The following is an 18,144-nucleotide window of genomic DNA, read 5'->3' as shown; positions in this document are numbered from 1 at the left end:
AACATAATACTTGGAGATTTTCTTTTTTGAACCATGGTGTATTTATTCAGTGGGACGTTTCATAGTGTTGAAAATAAATGAGTGTGGATCACATGTATCAGTATGGATGATTCTCAAACATATTGCTGGACCAAAAAGAGCAACTTTCAAAAGAATACTTGTAAAATGATGTCATTTATATAAAGGTAAAGAAAAAAAACCACATATTAATGCTGTGTGTTGTTTAGCATTACGTACGTATGTAGTGAAAACTTAAAGAAACACGTGGGGAGGAGCCTGTGGCCGTGGCGTTCCGGATAGTTCTGTGCTCTGTGCGGGAGGAGGGGTGTGGTGGGGAAGGCCTGCAGGGAACCTGGATGGTACAGGCGACCATCTGTTCCTTAGACTGGAAGGACTCCGAGTCTTCAGCTTACTTTTCCTTACATGTTTCTATGTCTAAAATATTTTGTAATAAGTTCAAAACTTTATGCTTATTTTAAATATAAATAAGAAGATTCAATATAGAAAGTGAATTTCCATAATCCTGTTGCCCTGTTAATATTTTGGTGTATTTCTGTGTTTTTTTTCCATAAAATTTTTCAGTTTTATTGAGTTATAACTGACAAAATTGTAAGATATTTAAAGTGTAGATTGTGATTTGATATATGTATACATTGTGAAAGGATTCCCTCATCTAGTTAATTAACACATTCATCATCTCACGTATTTATCTTTTTTTATTTTCCGGTGGAAACATCTAAGTTCTATTCACTTAGTAGATTTCAGTTATATAATACAGTGTTATCAACTGTTGTTACCACATTTTACATTAGCTCCTCAAGCTGTATTTCTGTGTTTTTAACAGTGGTCTAGTGTTATTCAGAATAACACTTTGTTTTTTTCTTGTTTCTTTCCCTGTGATACTAGCTGCTCTTCATGCCTCCTTCTCTCCAAGTACTCAGCTATGTGGTTTGGGGCCAGCACCTCTACGGGGCAGGGACCTGCTTGCTGGAGTGTCTGCCCCTCCTTCCTGGGGAGTCTGAATCCCTGGCCTTCTGCCCGCGTCTGCCTCTCCTTTAGGGTCTTCCTCACTCTCCGCCTTTAGACGGGGGACTCCTCAAGACTCATCCACTCCCTTCTTGCGAATGAGGGGCTGTTGACTGCAGCCCCAGGTCACGTTTTTATATAAGTCACATCTCTGCATGTCGATGTGCCCCATGGACCGTCCATCGACCTCTTCTCATATGTGGGCACTCACTACTCACTGCCTTGGTTTCACTTTCAGTTTTGCTTCTGTGAGAGTCTACAACATAGCTGTGATTTTCTTGAGGCAGGAATTAACAGTGTGAGGCTAGAGAGGAAGAGGGGACCACCCGGCCGGTGACCCCTGAGTGGAGGGATGGGCCCTCGACTTCTTGTCTGACGCCCAGCAACACTTTTCAGGTTCTTAAGAATATACCACACAAACACAGCTTTGATTCTCCTGAAAAAGGTCTAAGAAAGAAAGACCACCTCCAGTGCTGAAATGAAATTAGAGGAACTGGAAATATCTAAGAAGATATTGCTTCTTGATCAGAAAGGAGAGGTTTGGGTTTCCCAGTTCTGTGGCTCGAGCAAGTCTGCCTATGGGAACAAGAAAATGCAGTTTGGGAAATTGTTTCTGGCAGTGTTCCAGCCAGTATGCAAGGCACTCATCAAAAGAGAGAAAACTTTGATGTGACCTGAAAACTGGTTGACTTGGAAAGTGAGGAAATTCGCAGCAAGCGTGTGACTGTGCTGGAAATGTGATTTGGGAGCCAGCCAGAATCTGGATAAACATTTCCACGAAGGAACAGGTGGTAAAGGCGCGGTTACTCCCAGGAAAGGCTAGTCAGGAATGGTAAGAGTTGTGGTTTTTGTTTTTGTTTTTGTTTTTTTTGCATAATACGAAGTTTCTGGGTGAGGTTGTCTATGTTGCCTTTCTTCCCATCTAAAGATGCTCCCAGGAAGTGTCGCTGGTGGTGGTGCCCCTGCCCTTTGCAGGTGAAAGTCCTGGTGGGTGAGAGGGGAGCAGCAGTACTGGGGCAGCTGGGAGAACCCCGCCTCTACTGTGTTGCGGTGAGGCTGCAGCCCTGGTGCTCTGGCAGCCTTGCCGTGCAGCGCGGTGAGCGCTTGTCATCTGGGGGGGAATCGCATTGGTGATCTAGGAAGACAGCCTGGGTGTCGGGCCAGCTCTTCTGGACTAGCCTGCAGCAGTGAGTGTTGCAAATTTGATGATTCTTGGAGATATCTCCTGAAGGTCAAACTTTTGTTTTGTTTTGTTTAATCTCTCCCAGACTTCTGAACTCATGCCATGTTGAATTTTTAGTTCTTCAAGGTTATTTAGCCTTATTTCTTATTTATATGTTTTTCCATCCTAGCTCTACTACATTATCTATTTCCAAGCCTTTATTTGTAACATTTTTCTTTTACCTGCTACTGCCTACTCCTTTACTCTGAATTCCCAAGGATAGTGTATTTCTTACTGTTTTTTTTTCATTTGTCCTCTGAATCTCAGGACTGTTACATCTTGATCTTTGCATAGTTTTGTTTTGTTTTTTAAAAACAGCTTTATTGAGGTATAATTAACGTACTGTACAGTTCATGCTTCCAAAGTATGTAAGTCAGTGGTTTTTAGAGTATTCACAGTTGTGCAACTATCGCCACAATCTAATTTTAGAATATTTTCATCACCCCTCAAAGGAACCCTGTACCATTAACAATTGCTCCCCATCCCTCAACCCCCAAACCTCTGGCAACCACTTGGCTACTTTCTGTGTCTGTGGATTTTTGCCTATTCTGGACATTTCATATCAATGGAATTATGTAGTATGTGGCCTTTTGTGACTGGCTTCTTTCACGTAGCATCCTATAGCTTTATTTCTATTTTTGATGTATTCCCTTTTTTTTGGCTTCATTTTTCAATTATTTAGCTGCCACCTATTCCCAGATTTTAAATTGAGTCTTTCATTTATCTTCTTTCTAGAATCTGTTTTCCATTGTCTATCCTGTACATAAATCTGCCACTCTTAAAATTAATTATTAATTAAAAATTTTATTTATTTATTTATTTATGGTTGCATTGGGTCTTTGTTGCCGCACGCGGGCTTTCTCTAGTTGCAACGAGCAGGGGCTACTCTTTGTTGTCGTGCGCGGGTTTCTCATTGCGGTGGCTTCTCTTGTTGCGAAGCACGGGCTCTAGGTGCGTGGGCTTCAGTAGTTGTGGCACGTGGGCTCAGTAGTTGTGGCTCGTGGGCTCTAGAGTGCAGGCTCAGTAGTTGTGGCACACGGGCTTAGTTGCTCCACGGCATGTGGGATCTTCCCGGAGCAGGGCTTAAATCCGTGTCCCCTGCATTGGCAGGTGGATTCTTAACCACTACGCCACCAGGGAAGTCCCTAATTATTAATTTTTAAACTGTTAGTTTAACTTAAGTTAAAATCTTAAAATTAACTGTTATTTCTCAATTCTCCAGGGAAAAGAATACGGTCTGTGGCTCCTCCTATAATTGCTCCAGATGTGACCTGACGTGCTTTCTTGTGTCTGATGACCACTCTCTGGGTTAACATTTGGTGAATAACAGTTTATTAGTTGTTAGTCTGTCTCAGTTCCCGACACTCTTCCTTCTAGCTGTCTTGTTTCATAGTCTCTTCTGATTATTTCAACTCTGTTGTATACAGTATTCCAAGATAGTTATCATAGACCTTCACTTTCCTTTTGTTTTCTAAAACTCACTGTAAAAACGCCTTTTGTCACTTGCGAACATCCCACCAGCACACAGACTTGACTTCACATGATTCTCTCTTCTTGTCGATGCGTCATCACTTACTCATTGTTCTCTCCCTCACTGCCAGCCTCCCATCCTCCCATGTAATTCTTTATGAGCATTACTTCATGCCCTTCCTCAGTCTACTCTGAGTTACTCCTGAGTGTTCCTGAAGATGCTCTAAGGAAAAGCATTAACTCATTTAATCCTCACAGCAGCCCTTTGAAATGGGGTCATCATTAGGTGACTGGTATTTCTATTTTGGGTCACGGTTTTCATCCGCACTGTTGCTAACACCAGAGCATTCCTTTTTCCTATTCATTTCTTTCAACACTCAGCCCAGGTCCTTACCCTTAGTAGGTACTCAATAAATGTTTTATTTGCTGGGTAAGTGAATGTGTGAATGAGCCAATGAATAAATGAGTTGGTTAGTACCTGGCAGCCTGTTTCCATAAACAGCCAAATGCTACCTTTAAAAGAACTCGTTTCATAGTTTTTGAAGGCCTGGGTATTAAACCGTAATTCGGGAGTTTTTTAGAGGTGGGAGGAGTGGGTCTTTGAAGGCAGTTACACTGGACTCTACCAGCATTAGTTCTGAGCATTGAGCAGGGTAGCCCTTATTCATGTCAAGTGGGAAAGTTCAGAAGAAGACAGCTCAGGGAAACGTGGTCACGAGGTGACTGCCCAGTCACTCACCTTTGGCCGTGACATGTACCCGTTCCTGCAGAGACGTGGAGGCTGGTGCAGAGGACGCCCGCCACAGGAGCAGCTGTGGGGTGGGCGTGCGCACGTGCATGTTCTTGAAAGAGTCTGTTGGTTAGGCTAAAGGTGTAGTCAAGATCAAGCCACTCAGGCGTGGTGCCCACCCTTTGTTTCTTTCACCTGCTTGGGTTAATCTGTCTCGTATTTTACTGTTTGGGACTTCACTTTTTAAGAAGAAGGTTAAGTTTCACCCACAGCCATTTGCTGTCGGAACTTGTGATTTATTGTCAAGTGTTGGGAAAACGAGGACGGATCACCTCCTTGTGATTAATTGTTTCACATAGGAGCAGAGAGGACTTAGGCCCATCCAGAGTGTTTTGATGTTAACAAGGTGGAAAATGCTTTTTTTTTTTTTTTTCACCAAAACTTTTGGTCTTCCTAAGCAGAAGCAATAGATAATGATGAAATATCATATCTATAGTTTTTAGGCCCTGGTTATTTGGTAGATTAAGATTGAGCGCTTTTAATCTTTATTTTCCGTATTGACTGACTACATTTTAGTTTAAATAATCCTCATGCTACTCGGCCATTACAGATATCATTAGAAGGAAAAATTCATTACAAAGTGAATAAGTTTTTAGACCCTTTGGTTTGTGAACCGGCCCAAACTGGTTGCCTCCCTTATATTGATTGTTTCAGATCATCAGTGATGCAAGCTCCCAGGCGTTTGCTATGTCACGCTGCTAACTCCCAACACACCTCCAGACATTCTTTCCTTCCTGATTATTCTCCTCTTTCTGTTGGGTTGACACTCGGGCCCTTGGTTCTTGGATTGAGGGTATCGCCCTCCAAAGCAAGAGTCCTGCAGAAAAAGACCGTGATTAAAAGGCCAGAATAGTCTTTCTTTTCCAAAATGGACTTTGGCACTCACTCAAATCACACTCAGCTCACGAAAACTAGACACAAGTTGTGTGCAAGGCTCAGTTTTTCTCCTCGAAGAATTGATGCTATAGTTAAGACTGTTAACCACGTCAGCCTCCCGGGCACACACAGCTGCAGACGACGCCTCCGTCAGACAGGAGCTCATGGGAACCGTCTTCCCCACTTCTCCACCTGCTGTGAATTAAGCCGATGAAAGGCATCTGTGCCAGTGAGGTTTAAAGTCAATTACCAGGAAAGAATATAAGAAACCTTATTAATTGTTCTCCTGTTTACACTATACTTAACGAAATAAATAATCTAGCTGCCTTTTGACTTTCTGCTCTAAAAGAGCCATTCTAACGAACTTGGACCCCAAGGTCCATGTGTGTAGTTACTCATTAAATCCTTATGTCTTATGACCTCTCCTGACTGCAGCCAGTCACCCGGCCCTGATACGTTCCCTGGGACCTTTCATATCCGGTCTGACTTTATCATTACTGATATCACTCCAGTTTTGGCAAAACATTTCACTTTAAATCTAACTTTCCATATTGAAGCATAAATTAAAAGTTGCTTAATTTGTTCACCGATTTTTTGCTTGCCATGGACACATCTGTGCGTTTGTCCTTTGGAACACTCGCATTGCTGCGTTACTAATACAGGTTGATTGTTAGGAGCTACCCAAAGAAAACTTCAAGTTAGGAACAAATTTGGAGCAGTTATTGATTTAACAGTCCTGCAAATGCTTTTGTACATAGAAGGAGCATAAAAAAGACTCCCAGCGATAAGCAGGTCAAACACCCACATTGATAATAATAGCTAACGTTACTGAGTTTTTACTGTGCGCCAGGCACTGCCGTGAAGGTTTCACGTGTGTTAATCATTTAATCCTCGAGTCAGCCCTGTGGGGTGAGTCCTATTCTTAGTGAGATGTGGAGCCATGAAGTATCTCACTGCATCACACGTTTAGGAGGGACAGAGCCTGAATCCCAGGGCTTCTCCCCGGAAGCCACACGCCCTTACCCGTTACACTCGTGCTTGCCGTGGCAGCCTTGCCTGTTGCCCCCGCACTTCGAGAGGAGTAGGTCTCACCATTATTTCCCACCTCCCTTGTCCCTTGACTCCCTCACCACCCACTTGTGGCTGGTGTTTCCAGGGCTCCCTGGCCTTTCCTCAGCCTGGTGCCTGCTCGTTACTCCTCCTCACCCCTGTTGCCCCCAGAGTGAAGGCTCCTGGAGCTGGTCTCCCTGGTGCCCTGCACGGACTTCAGCTCCTCTCTGCTCCCCTCCCCCGCCGCCCCCGACATGTTCTCTGTTCCAGCCACACGACACTCACCTCCATCCCTCCACTCTGCCTGCTGAAGGCTCCCTTTCTGGAGTCCGGTTCATCGACTATTCTGGTGACACCCACAGTCTGACCACGCTGTCCCAGCCCCTGGTCCTGGTGGCTTTCGCTGGGCTGGCCTCTTCTCATCTTGTAGCCCTCAACGTGGAGGGGACTTCACCCAGGAGGCCTTCCCAAACCTCTGAGTCTTTGTGAGATACACCCTCCTGTGCTTCCTGGTCCTGGACCGGGTAGGCGTACCCACTTGCTGCCGAGATCCCCCTGCAGGAGCTGCCCCGTACAGGGAGGGTCACGGCTGCCATGTTCACGCTTGTCCCCTCAGCACCCTCACAGTGCATGGTAAACAGAGGCACTTAATAAATGTTTGAGCGATGAGCGGCAACTCAGTAGTCACAATTCAAAGCAGCAACGACAAACCTCAGGGGTGCCAACCCCAAGGCAGGCATCAGAGCCTGTGCTGCGGAGCTGGCTCCATGCCCAGGTGGAGGGCGCACTCCTGCTTGGAGGACTGGCTGCATCATCATCATGTCTTCGTGGCCCTGCAGGGGCTGCAGGCTCAGCCCTTTCTCTGCTGTAGTTGTCACGCCTCCAGGAAAGGCCTCCTTCACCTGCTCTTGCCCGAGGAGCCATACAGGGAGGGGATAAGCGCTTCCCTGACTGAGGACCCCTCCTGGGGGTGAGAGAGCTGACTGGGAGCAGGGCCCAGGGGTGCAGAGCCCCGGGCAGGGGAGCCCCGAGCTGCCGGCCTCCCCATGGGAATGCAGTTCTGGGGTCGGGGCCAGCTACAGACACAACGGAAAACCTTCCCCTGCAGCCTCAGCTCCTCACCCCTGCAATCCAAAAAATGCCCTTCCTTTATCTGTTCCTCAAGGCAGCCCCTGCAGCGGCTGCAGGTGCTCGCCGGGCCCCCCTCCCCACCCGCTGCAGGTGACTTACCTGCCACACCCGGGAGTTCGAGAGGGACTAGTTACAGCAGCTCCAGGGACCAGGCCTCTTCATGCCCTGGTTGGGCGAAGCCAGGGATGAGATGCCACGGCAGGTCAGAAATAGGGCTTTTCTCTCCTCAGCCCACAGAGCTTGTGTTTTCTGACTCTCCCAAGGCGAAATGATAAAATCAGTTCAGTGTTTTCTGTAACAGAGTCTGAGAAATTCACGCAAAGCTACTTTTACCCTTCTGTTGTATTCTAGTTAATGCTTCCCTTTCAAGTTTATACATGTAGCTAGTCAGAACTGTGATTGATCCTATATATCATTTGGGATGTATATTTTTGGTTGGAAAAAAATACATGAAAGTTCAGGACCTTAGTTAAGAGTGAGCATTTAACAATCTCTTTTGGGGTCAGTTAGCATCTAAAATTATTTATCTCAGTCTTTGGATCCCACCTGTGTTTTGGCTACACTCCTGGATGTCTCTAGGTGTCCTGGGACTCTTGCCAAATTCTCAGAACGGTTGACCTAAAAACGTACGCTATACAGTATTTTATAAGGAGGGAGGGAGAGGAAGAAAGATAAAGTGATGAAATGGTGGTTTAATTATAAAATGATTAAGGATTACTGATTAAGTAGTCCCAGGGTTATTTGCTTAATTAATTTTAGAGCATTTATTAAATATGTACTGAGTGCGAGAAACTGTATGGATCCAGCAGCGCAGACACATGTCACCTCTTGATTGGGTCTCTCCATGATGGCTTTTCTTTTCTTTTTTTTTTTTTTTAAATGTACTTTATTTTCTTAGATAGTATATAGAGTCTTTTGTTTTTTTAAGATTTTTTTTTGACATGGGCCATTTTTAAATTTCTTTATTCAACATGTTACAATATTGCTTCTGTTTTCTGTTTTGGTTTTTTGTCCACACGGCATGTGGGATCTTAGCTCCCCGACCAGGGATGGAACCCGCACCCCCTGCATTGGAAGACGAAGTCTTAACCACTGGACCGCCAGGGAAGTCCCATGATGCCTTTTCTCTACCACCTTCTGCTGAAGCTTAAACTCCTTAAGAGGGAATCCTGCTTTGTTCTGATTTTATTCTCTGTGTACAGCATACACCAGGCCTAAAATAAATGTTTATTGAATAAATCACATTGTCACTCCCTTTCATAAATTCGTAGTCTGGTTAAATTCCAGTAAGGACTAACAATGGATTTCTTTAAATAAGGCTTGCTTCTTTTTCAGAAAGCCCTTGAGTTCCACCTGGAAAAGCTGCTCCTTACTCCCCTCCCAGCAGATAGTCCTGTACACCAGGAGCAGGGCCCAGCCCACCTGTTACAGCTCCTTAACACTATAGCATATATTGTTACTTCAGCCTTTAATGGGGATTGTAAAGTTGTAGGTTAATAGTCCATTTAACCAACTTTTTTTTACAGTGGGGATTTTGTGAGAGAATAAAATTCACGTAGACTGCAGCTTGACAAAAAGCTGATGTTCTGCGACTTCCCTGGTGGCGCAGTGGATAAGACTCTGCACTCCCAGTGCGGGTGGCCTGGATTCAATCCCTGGTCAGGGAACTAGATCCCACATGCATGCCACAACTAAGAGATCGAGTGCCACAACTAAGGAGCTGGCGAGCTGCAACTAAGGAACCCTGGAGCTGCAACTAAGGAGCCCACGTTCTGCAACTAAGGAGCCGGCGAGCTGCAACTAAGGAGCCGGCAAGCCGCAACTAAGGAGCCCACTGGCCACAACTAAGACACGGTGCAACCAAATAAATAAATAAATAAATATTAAAAAAAAAAAAAAGCTGATGTTCCTGCTGTGTGAATGTTTGGACCCAACAGAAAAGAGATACTTGATAAGTCTGAATCGAGGGAGGGCTTAGTTCCCCTGCTCGTGCCTATTCTGGTCTCCCTTTTCATGGTGGTTGACAGTGCCTGACGTAGGTAACATGGTCTGTAGTCACCCTCACATCTAGGCTGACCATTATGAATGTTGGCGACTGGTATTTACAGATAGAAACAAACCCACGAAATGTATAGGGTCCGCACTCAGTGGGCTCTGCTGCCGTCCGAAAGAGGCCACGTGACCCTTCCAAGGAAGGACTTTTAAACCCTTGTTTCAGCCCCAGAAGATGAAGCATGCAGCCTCCATTCAGAGAAAACACAGCGTGAATACATGGTGTGTTTTGGAGGCAGTCGTTCTCCCTGAGGCTGCGCATCTCTGGAAAGGTCATGGGAGTAGTAGTAAAATATGACCTATTCTCATTTTCACTTTACTCTCAACTTTCTAGGAGCGTGTCCTGCGTAGAGAGCAAGACGGAGCTGCGTTTCGACCAACGCTGGTGTCCACCTGTGCTGACTGTAATTTTTATCCATAGGTTTGAAGACATACCTGATAGCGGGTCAGAGAGCGAAGGAGTCTCATTGCAGCTGTTCAGAGGCCTTGCTTTCTGGCTTTGAGGTCATTGACGGCTCACGGGTGTCCTCAGGCCCTAGGGGACAGGGGACAGCATCGCCAGGGAGTGTCAGTGACTTGGCGCAGACTGTCAAAACCTTTGATAACCTTAAGGTTAGTTTTTTTTTTTTTTTCCTACTTCTAAAACTTGATACTAATTCTGCAGTAGAACATGTGAAATAATAAACAGCCTTCGGGTCTATGGCAGACGACTTGGAATGCCCTTCCATCTGGTTTTTATGATTTTTAAATTTAGTATAAAGTTAGCAGCATTTTGCATTTTTAATATCTTTGCTTTTTTGACATATGCACCTCCATTTTCTTTCTACACTGCATAGAGTTGCTTCTCACTTGAGTTATTATTTTCTTTTTCTGCGACCTATGATGTCTTTTGGGATTTCTGAAAGCTAACGATAAATGATAAGAGTAAAGGTGATTCTCCCAGCATCTTGCTTGGAGGGCTAGTTTGTATCTTATTTCAGAGACCACTTTCTCAAATACTCACACATCTCTTGAAATTCAGTGTTTTATGATTATTTTAAATCTTGTTGGTGTGGGTGAATCTTGTGCTGTAGATCATTGGAAGAGTGCAGGCTTGCCAAGAACATTATAATATTTCATCACTGGGACAGAGATCTCCTGGTGGCTGCATAGATGCTCCCATTTCTGTCCCAATAAACTACCGGGGAATTAACACGATGGACCCTGGGCATGCGAAATCACTCTGGCATGTGAGTTGTTCCTCAGGTTTCACATTTGATTTAGTTCCCCCACTGATACCTCTTGTTTATTTTTACAGTTTAAATATTTGCCGTTTCCTTTTTTTTTTTTTTAAAGAGAGAGACGGTTAAAACAGTTCCACATCACTGTTTTGTGCTCTCAAGTAACACAGTGATGTTTGGTCAGGACGATGGCCTATTGGTATGGCTGTAATCCAGTACATTCCTGCCTATCCACATCATTAACAGAGTTGAAAGCTTGTGATCTTGGTACTTCAGCTGATGGCATCATAATGGGGCACTCAGCTGCAGTGTCCAGATTATTTCACTGTGTTGGACTTCATGGTGTCTCTCATCCAGGCACTGTGTGCGGTTCCTGTGTTCAGGTTTGTGGACAGCACACACGTATCGTTTTCATCGTGTGCTTTGTTCACTTAATGCAGGGTTTCTCAGCCTCGACACCATCAGCATGTTGGGCCAGAGAACTGTTTGTGGAGGGGACGTCCTGTGCATGGTGGGGTGTTGAGCAGCATCCCTGGCCTCCACCCACTAGATGCCAGTAGCACCCTCTCTTACCAGCATGGCAACCAAGGTCTCCAGACATGACCCGATGTCCCCTAGCAGGGAAGGGTAAACTCACACCTGTTGAGGATAGGGTATTAGACCCTGTCCTTCCCCGTGCTCTCTGGCACATGCATAGCAGCGGATGTAGCTGAAATTTCCTTAATGCCTGCAGGCATTATATGCACTTAATGCACTCTTTGCCCGGGCTGCTGTCTTGCAGGAGTCAGAAAGAGGAGCCCCCTGCTCACAGGCTACCACTGAACATGGGCCGGGAAGAGCTAGGTGGGGAGGGGAGCAAAAACATGGCTTCCAAATACGGCCTTATTATTTGGGGAGAAATTGTTTCCTCAGGCTTCCAACTGAGCTGTAGTCAAGTAGAGAAATAGAGCTCAAAGCCAAAAATAAATGTTTTGTTGCGTTTGTCTGCCACTTTAGGTGATGTGTGTGTGTGTTTCTATCCATGAGGGCGTGTGCCCTTGAGGACCTCACTGTATCACACACCTGCAGTGTTAATGACAGGCATTCTGCGCTAAATTGCCTTAAGAAGGTTTTCTCTCCCCCCGACGGAACATTTCTTGTTCTAGTCATAAACCTATTTATATATTTATTTGTTTTTGATCTGGTTGGGCAAAAACTATTCAGCATACTCTATTGCCATGTATAAATTTTCCAAATAATCTTGTGATCTATGAAGTTAACTGTGTTTACCAAAAGGAATTTGAGAAAAAAAAAAAAAAGGATCTTTCTGCCCCTTCCAGGAGGGAAAGATGAGTGGATATGAAGTATAATTTTGGGGGTGTTTTGATGGTGTTTGGGGGATAACAGGACATCTGAGATGAGGGACGCCTCTGAAGCATAGGGTCCCTGGGGTTCACGGTTGGAGTGGAAGGAGCATGAGGAGATAGGCCCAGTCTCCATGCCAGGCTTTGCCACTTGGGGTCCCTCCTCACAACCCTGCTCTGGGCCCTGGTTCCTGGGTGCAGGTCAGGCCAGGGCAGGCGGCTGAGAGGCATAAGCACCGGGGAAGCAAGTGAATCGCTATGAACCGTCATCCTAGACTTGAAAGGCAGAAAAGTGAGGTCTCCTTTAAAGATTACATAGATTGTAATCTGACATACAAGGCCTTCCCTCAAGTAAGAGTTTTTGAACAATACAAAAGTGAAATCGCAGTCTCTTGCTCCAGGTTCTCTGAGGAGATTTATCCCACAAGCGTGTCGGTGGCTCATGTGTGCCACTGGTTTGTTGCTCCATGTTGTCTGCACCACAGTGAGCTGTTCTGATTCGCTGCATCACAGATGTGTTCCTCCTCATCCTTTCCCAGGATCTGTTGACTCTTTCTGTCAACAGACTTCTTTCCCTTTGTTGCTGCTGCCGCCGCAGCCAACAAGAGTTGACTCCCATGGGGATTTCTGTCTCCCCACATCTCCCTCCTCCTGCTGCCCAGCGCCGGAAGCCCTGACCAGTGGAAGAGGCCTGGTCTAAGGAGGATTCCCCAAGTAGGTTCCCTTGAACAGTAGTTTCTCAAGATGGAAATGGGCGTCCAGTATGGAAAAAGTGTTCTGTGGTCAAGTCAATATGGGTGAAACAACACTGAAGGGGTTTCTTTACTGCAGGCCTTCTCAGAGCCTTTAGCATGCTAACATGCATGGATAGGTCTCCAGAGAGGGAAGTGGTATGCAGCATTCTCTGGCCTCTTGACCAAAGATTTCTTCTTTCAAGCTGTTCCTTTTGGGGGTGTGCTTATCTAGTGGAAGGAGTTTTGTAACCAAGCAAAAGGGCTCTTTTGCCCACAGTGCAGAAAGCCTAACTCTGACAGTGGGTGTCTGCAGCAAAGTCAGGGTTTATTTGCAGGGCACCAAGCAAAGGAGTGGGAGACAAGCCTCAGATCCACTCCAGCTTGGTCTTTGAGTTAAAGGGGGGAAGAACAGTGAAGCTAGGGTTAATCATCGTGTTGTGACATTTCTGTGACATTTCTTAATCGTAGTTTTGAGAGTCAGGATGTCTCTGGTTTACGATTCTCAGGCCAGGTGGTCCATGGATGGGGGGGTCTGCTGCTCATCTTGCCCTGGAGAAACAACCTGAGTTTGTACCTTAACAGTGAGATCGACAACAGCAGTTTAGTGCGTTAGCGATGTTATTGACGATAGCCATCTTAGTCACCTGACTCTGGCTGAGGAGTGTTTAGTTAGCACAGAGTTGAGGTTAGAGGGGACAAGAAAAGGAATAAAGTTTGGGACAGAGAGATTAATCATAAACTCGGCAGGAGAACTCGGTTTTAGAGGACCTTGGTTTCCTTAGTTCCTTGAAAGAACCAAGGTATTAGAGGAAAGGTGTTCTGTAAATTCTCGAGTGAATCCACAGAGGCTTGGTCCTGTTGCTCTCGCCTGCAGTGCGATCGCTTCCCTGTCCCCATAAACTCCCCTCTTTTCTCACCGTGCACTTCCTTAGTTTCCTGTGACTCCTCTAGCTAGTGATGCCGCCACCCCATCTCTGAAGCCTTAATTCAGTTAGTCTGTACCTCTTGGTTATAACATACGCAACCTGAAATACTTGCTTGTTTCTTACGCCCCTTTCTCTGATCTATCTGAATGCAGGGCCTGTTTGTTACATAACTTAAGTTTTTCCAAAGGGTCCAGCATGGTGCCTGGCATGTAGTAGATAATTACGACTTTCTTTTGGCTTATGTTTTTAGTTTTTTAATTACATGCAGAGACACGTAGCTCTGCAGAGTTAGACTGAGGGCTGAACTGGAAGCCTAGGCAGAACCAAGGTGATGCCCATGAAGCACTTGTTTTCCGCTCCTGGCACACGTACCCTGTGTGTCTGTAAGTTATCTCCCAGTTCACAGCTGGACAATTGCCACCTGATATTTCATAAATAGTCTGAGTACTATGATGACCTGCTAAGAAACAGTAGTGATGGCAGAGGTCAAGGGCTTTGGCCTTGAGGTCATACGTCAGAGGGAACCCTTCACACCTAAGCCTTGGCTTCTTGAGTGGCTGGTCGTGAGAGCTGCTCCTCAGGAAGGACCTGACGTCACATACTGGGGGGAGGGGGGTCCCACCAGAACGGTGGCACTCAGCTGTCTGGGCTGAGCTGCAGAGGTACCGGAGGGTTTGGGGTGAGGAAGCAAGAAGGGAGCCAGGGAAGGAGACAAGGCCTCGCCACGTCAGTGTCACGGAAGGTGGCTGGGTGCCTCAGAAAGGCTGGAACCTAAAGCTGAGGATCCATGTCAAAGCCTTGGCTTTGGGGTCGAACAGGTCACCTCATGGCTGTAAGCCACAGGCAAATGGCAATTTCTCAGGGCTGCCGTGAAGATTAACTGAAGTCACGCCGCGAATGCTGGGGTTGGAGAAGCTCAGCTGGCCCTGGAGCGCACTTTCACTCAGTCCGCACGGAGTGGCGGATGCTGACCGCAGAAGGAGCAGGGAGGACAGGAGCAGGCAGAGGCGCTGTTTGGTTCGCCCACAAGGAGTCACTGAGTCTCTCGGGAAGGTCCCTGTTTGCTGTGAGCTGAAGGGGGTCCTTCAGTTGTTGCAGCTAATCGTTGCTGTAAGGGATGTAGACACGGCACACGTGCAACCTGTTTTGTGTGGCCCCAGCCCTGCTGTGGTGTCTGCTGCTCATTTATCATGAACCCTGTGGGTGATGGATGGAGGGAGACTGCGCATGCCAATAAAAATAGCCAGGCTGACGTGTTTGCAAAGAGCAAAGAAATGCAAACCAAAGATGTGGATGGTGTTTTATCACATCCGTCCTAATCATTGAGCCACGTGAGCTGTGAGAGCATCTTATGTCATCCCTGAAAGACCTCCGTGGGATGCACCTGCTTGGCTGATCTTCGTGAGTTTGCCTTAATCCCTTATTCAGAACCCAGGGCATGTGCTCATGGGGTGTTTCTCTCTGTTTACAGTTGGTGATATGAGGCTGATAAAGTGGATTCACCCACGTGAGGGGATTCAGAGAGGGCCTGTCCTGTCTCACAAGGGTTATACTTTCCCTTTGAGGTCACTTGCCCTAGGAACACCCTTCTGTGACAGTCGCTATGGCTTTTTAAATGATTCTAAGAAAATGATCACTTCTTATCTCCTTGTTATTTGTATGTAAAATCATTATGAATAGGCTTAGTCAGTTCAGTTTGAGGAAGTGAGGGCCTTTTACTTTATTATAGATGGAAAAAGTAATAGCTTTCTCTTTCTCTCTCTCTCTCTATCTCTCCCTCTCTCTCTCTCTCTCTCCGTGTGTGTGTGTGTGTGTGTGTGTGTGTGTGTGTAGTTTAGACATTAAGTATTTATTGTAAATAGTTGTCTTGAGTTGATAGTGGTGATGGTTGATGGCTGCACAATTCTGTGACTATACTAAAAACTATTGAATTATAGACTTTAGATAATGAGTTGTATGGTATGTGAATTATATCTCCATAAAGCTGCAACACAAATAAGTAAATAGTAATCTGAAGGCTGCTCTGAAATGTGGATGTAAAGTAAGTTTTTTTAAAAAGGACTTTTCAAGTTGTGTCTATATTTTGAGACGTGTGTGTGTTTCCTTCAATTAGGAGGAAGCACATCACATATAAATTGACAACTCTTCCTTATAGAAGAATTCCAGCTAATAGATTGTAGAAGGAGTGAGGGAAAGAAAAATCACCTTTAGAGCATCACAGTAATAAGTGCTACAGGCAAGATCCATCAGTGAATTCTAAAATCAGCAGGTAGACGTTTAAGGAGAAACAGGACATTTGCATAGCCTCCAAGCATCTCCCCTTAGATATTTATTCATTTTAAAGGGAAGAATAGTTAGGGAGTTCCCTGGTGGTTAGGATTCCGGGCTTATACTGCCATGGCCCAGGGTTCAATCCCTGGTGGGGGAACTGAGATCCCACAAGCCATGCGGCACAGCCAAAAAATAAAGAAAGAAAGGGAAGACTAGTAACTCGACAGTGGAAAACCTAGCAGGGCCCACCTTCACCAAATGATGATGGTTAGCATCACAATTAAGAAAACCAGCGGTATCATGTACCACCCCCCACCCTGTGGTACGTGCAGAGAAGGGCATATCACCTCTGTGGGTTTCTTCCCTCAAATCCTAAACCTCAGTCAACTCGTGAGGAAACATTAGACAAATCCAAATTCAAGGACATTTTACAAAATACCTAACCAGGACACTTCAAAAATGTCCCAGACTGGAGGAGACTAAATGTGCGTGGGATCCTGGAACAGGAAAAGGACATCTGAGTAAAATCTGCAGCGTGGTTAATAGTACCGTGCCAGTGTTAATCTGTTAGTTTTGGTAACTGGGCCACGGTTCATGTAAGATGCTAAGTAATGTTAGGGGAAGCTGGGGTGGACGTATGGGGACTCTCTGAACTGTCTTTCCCACTCTGTTTAAGTCTAAACTTGTTTCAAAATAAAACATTTTAATACATATGTATAAAATATTATGTTTATATTATTTTTATGTAATATAAATATGCTTGTTATTGTTATATATTACGTGTGAATTGAAATGGAAAGGTTAGTTCAGCTCATTTAATTGACATCATCAGGTAGTAAAGTACTGCACATGAAATAAATTTCCCCAAATACCAAACATTTTCTTCCTTTGACTTTCTGATGGAACTTTACCACACCACGGTGACACTTTTCTTGTCTTATCAGCCTCGATTATTAAACTCACTTAGGTCGCTTAGGGCTCAGGAATCTATGAGGTTTCAGTGGTTCTACACTCTGTGGCTTAGAGATTTTGCACCTGGTTTTTACAGGTGTGTGTTTTGTTTGTTTGTTGTTTTGCCTCCAGTATTCGCAGGCTGTCCACTTTTCTGTTCTTATCGCTTCTGGATGCCTTTCTTTTTCTGTAATAATTACCGTTTCTATTTTCCTCTAATATCCGGCTTCTACTTTCCTCTAGGATTTTGTTAGCAGAAGTCATCTATTTGGGAGTGTGAATGCCTGTGCCGATCCGCTAGCTTGGGGAGGGTGCCTGGCCTGCCCGTGGCAGGTCACAGCCGGGGTGGCCCCTGCCCCGCACGGCAGGCTGTCCCTGTTCGCGCAGAGATGTCACATGTGTGGCTGGGGTCAAGGGCCTTGTCCCCCTGCCATTCTCTAACTGTGACTCTGGGCCAGTCCCTTCTCTCTATGCCTCAGTTCCCTCTTATGTAAAATGGGCTACTCACAATATGTTTCCTGGGTGCTTGTGAGGACTAAACAAAGTAATACAGGAAAGAGCTTAGAACTCAGAATGGGCCTCAGTAGGTCGTATGTGCTCTGGCTACATGCTCCTGTCTGCCATGTTCAACTTGGGTTTCGAGTTTGGGAAGCAAGGGATGCTCCTCCTGGTCTGAGGACAGCTCGCTCAGTAGTCATGTTCAGCAGACTGACCAGGCAAAGCAGGACTTTTCTGATGTTGTTTCCTCCTCATTTCTCAGAAAAGAGGTTTCCCTGCTCCCTCCCTTGACAGTTATGAAAAAAGGACAACTGTTGGCTTAGAAGTGATTTATCTTGTGAAGAGAAATAGCCTTGAAGAAAAAACTATTTTATAGCTCAGTGCCATGTATTCTGAAGAGGATGTAGGGTGTATGTGTTGAAATGTGTTAAAAACAAATGCAAAGGCACCCAAGCGTGTTAGAGAAATCGTTATAATCTTCCCTCCAGAGCCCACATCCGAGATGGGGGGAAGCGTGGGTAATCTGGGAAGATGAAGAGTTTGCTCCTGGCTGTTCTCCAGGGGATCTCGGGTTTCCCAGGCAA

General features: G+C 45.5%; 1 protein-coding gene across 2 annotated transcripts in view; it reads left to right on the top strand.

Annotated features, from left to right (window-relative positions):
- ADCY9 (adenylate cyclase 9) overlaps positions 1–18,144 on the top strand; it is a 121,465-nt gene that overhangs the window by 66,140 nt on the left and 37,181 nt on the right. For both annotated transcript variants that reach the window (XM_082428680.1, XM_082428679.1), the window contains exon 3: positions 10,039–10,229. In XM_082428680.1, the coding sequence (XP_082284806.1) occupies positions 10,039–10,229 (191 nt within the window). The remainder of the gene's footprint in view (positions 1–10,038; positions 10,230–18,144) is intronic.

This window comes from Balaenoptera physalus, assembly GCF_965194825.1.
Source record: "Balaenoptera physalus genome assembly, chromosome: 16".
Taxonomy (NCBI): Eukaryota; Metazoa; Chordata; class Mammalia; order Artiodactyla; family Balaenopteridae; genus Balaenoptera; species Balaenoptera physalus.
This window is presented reverse-complemented; position numbering and strand designations above follow the sequence as displayed.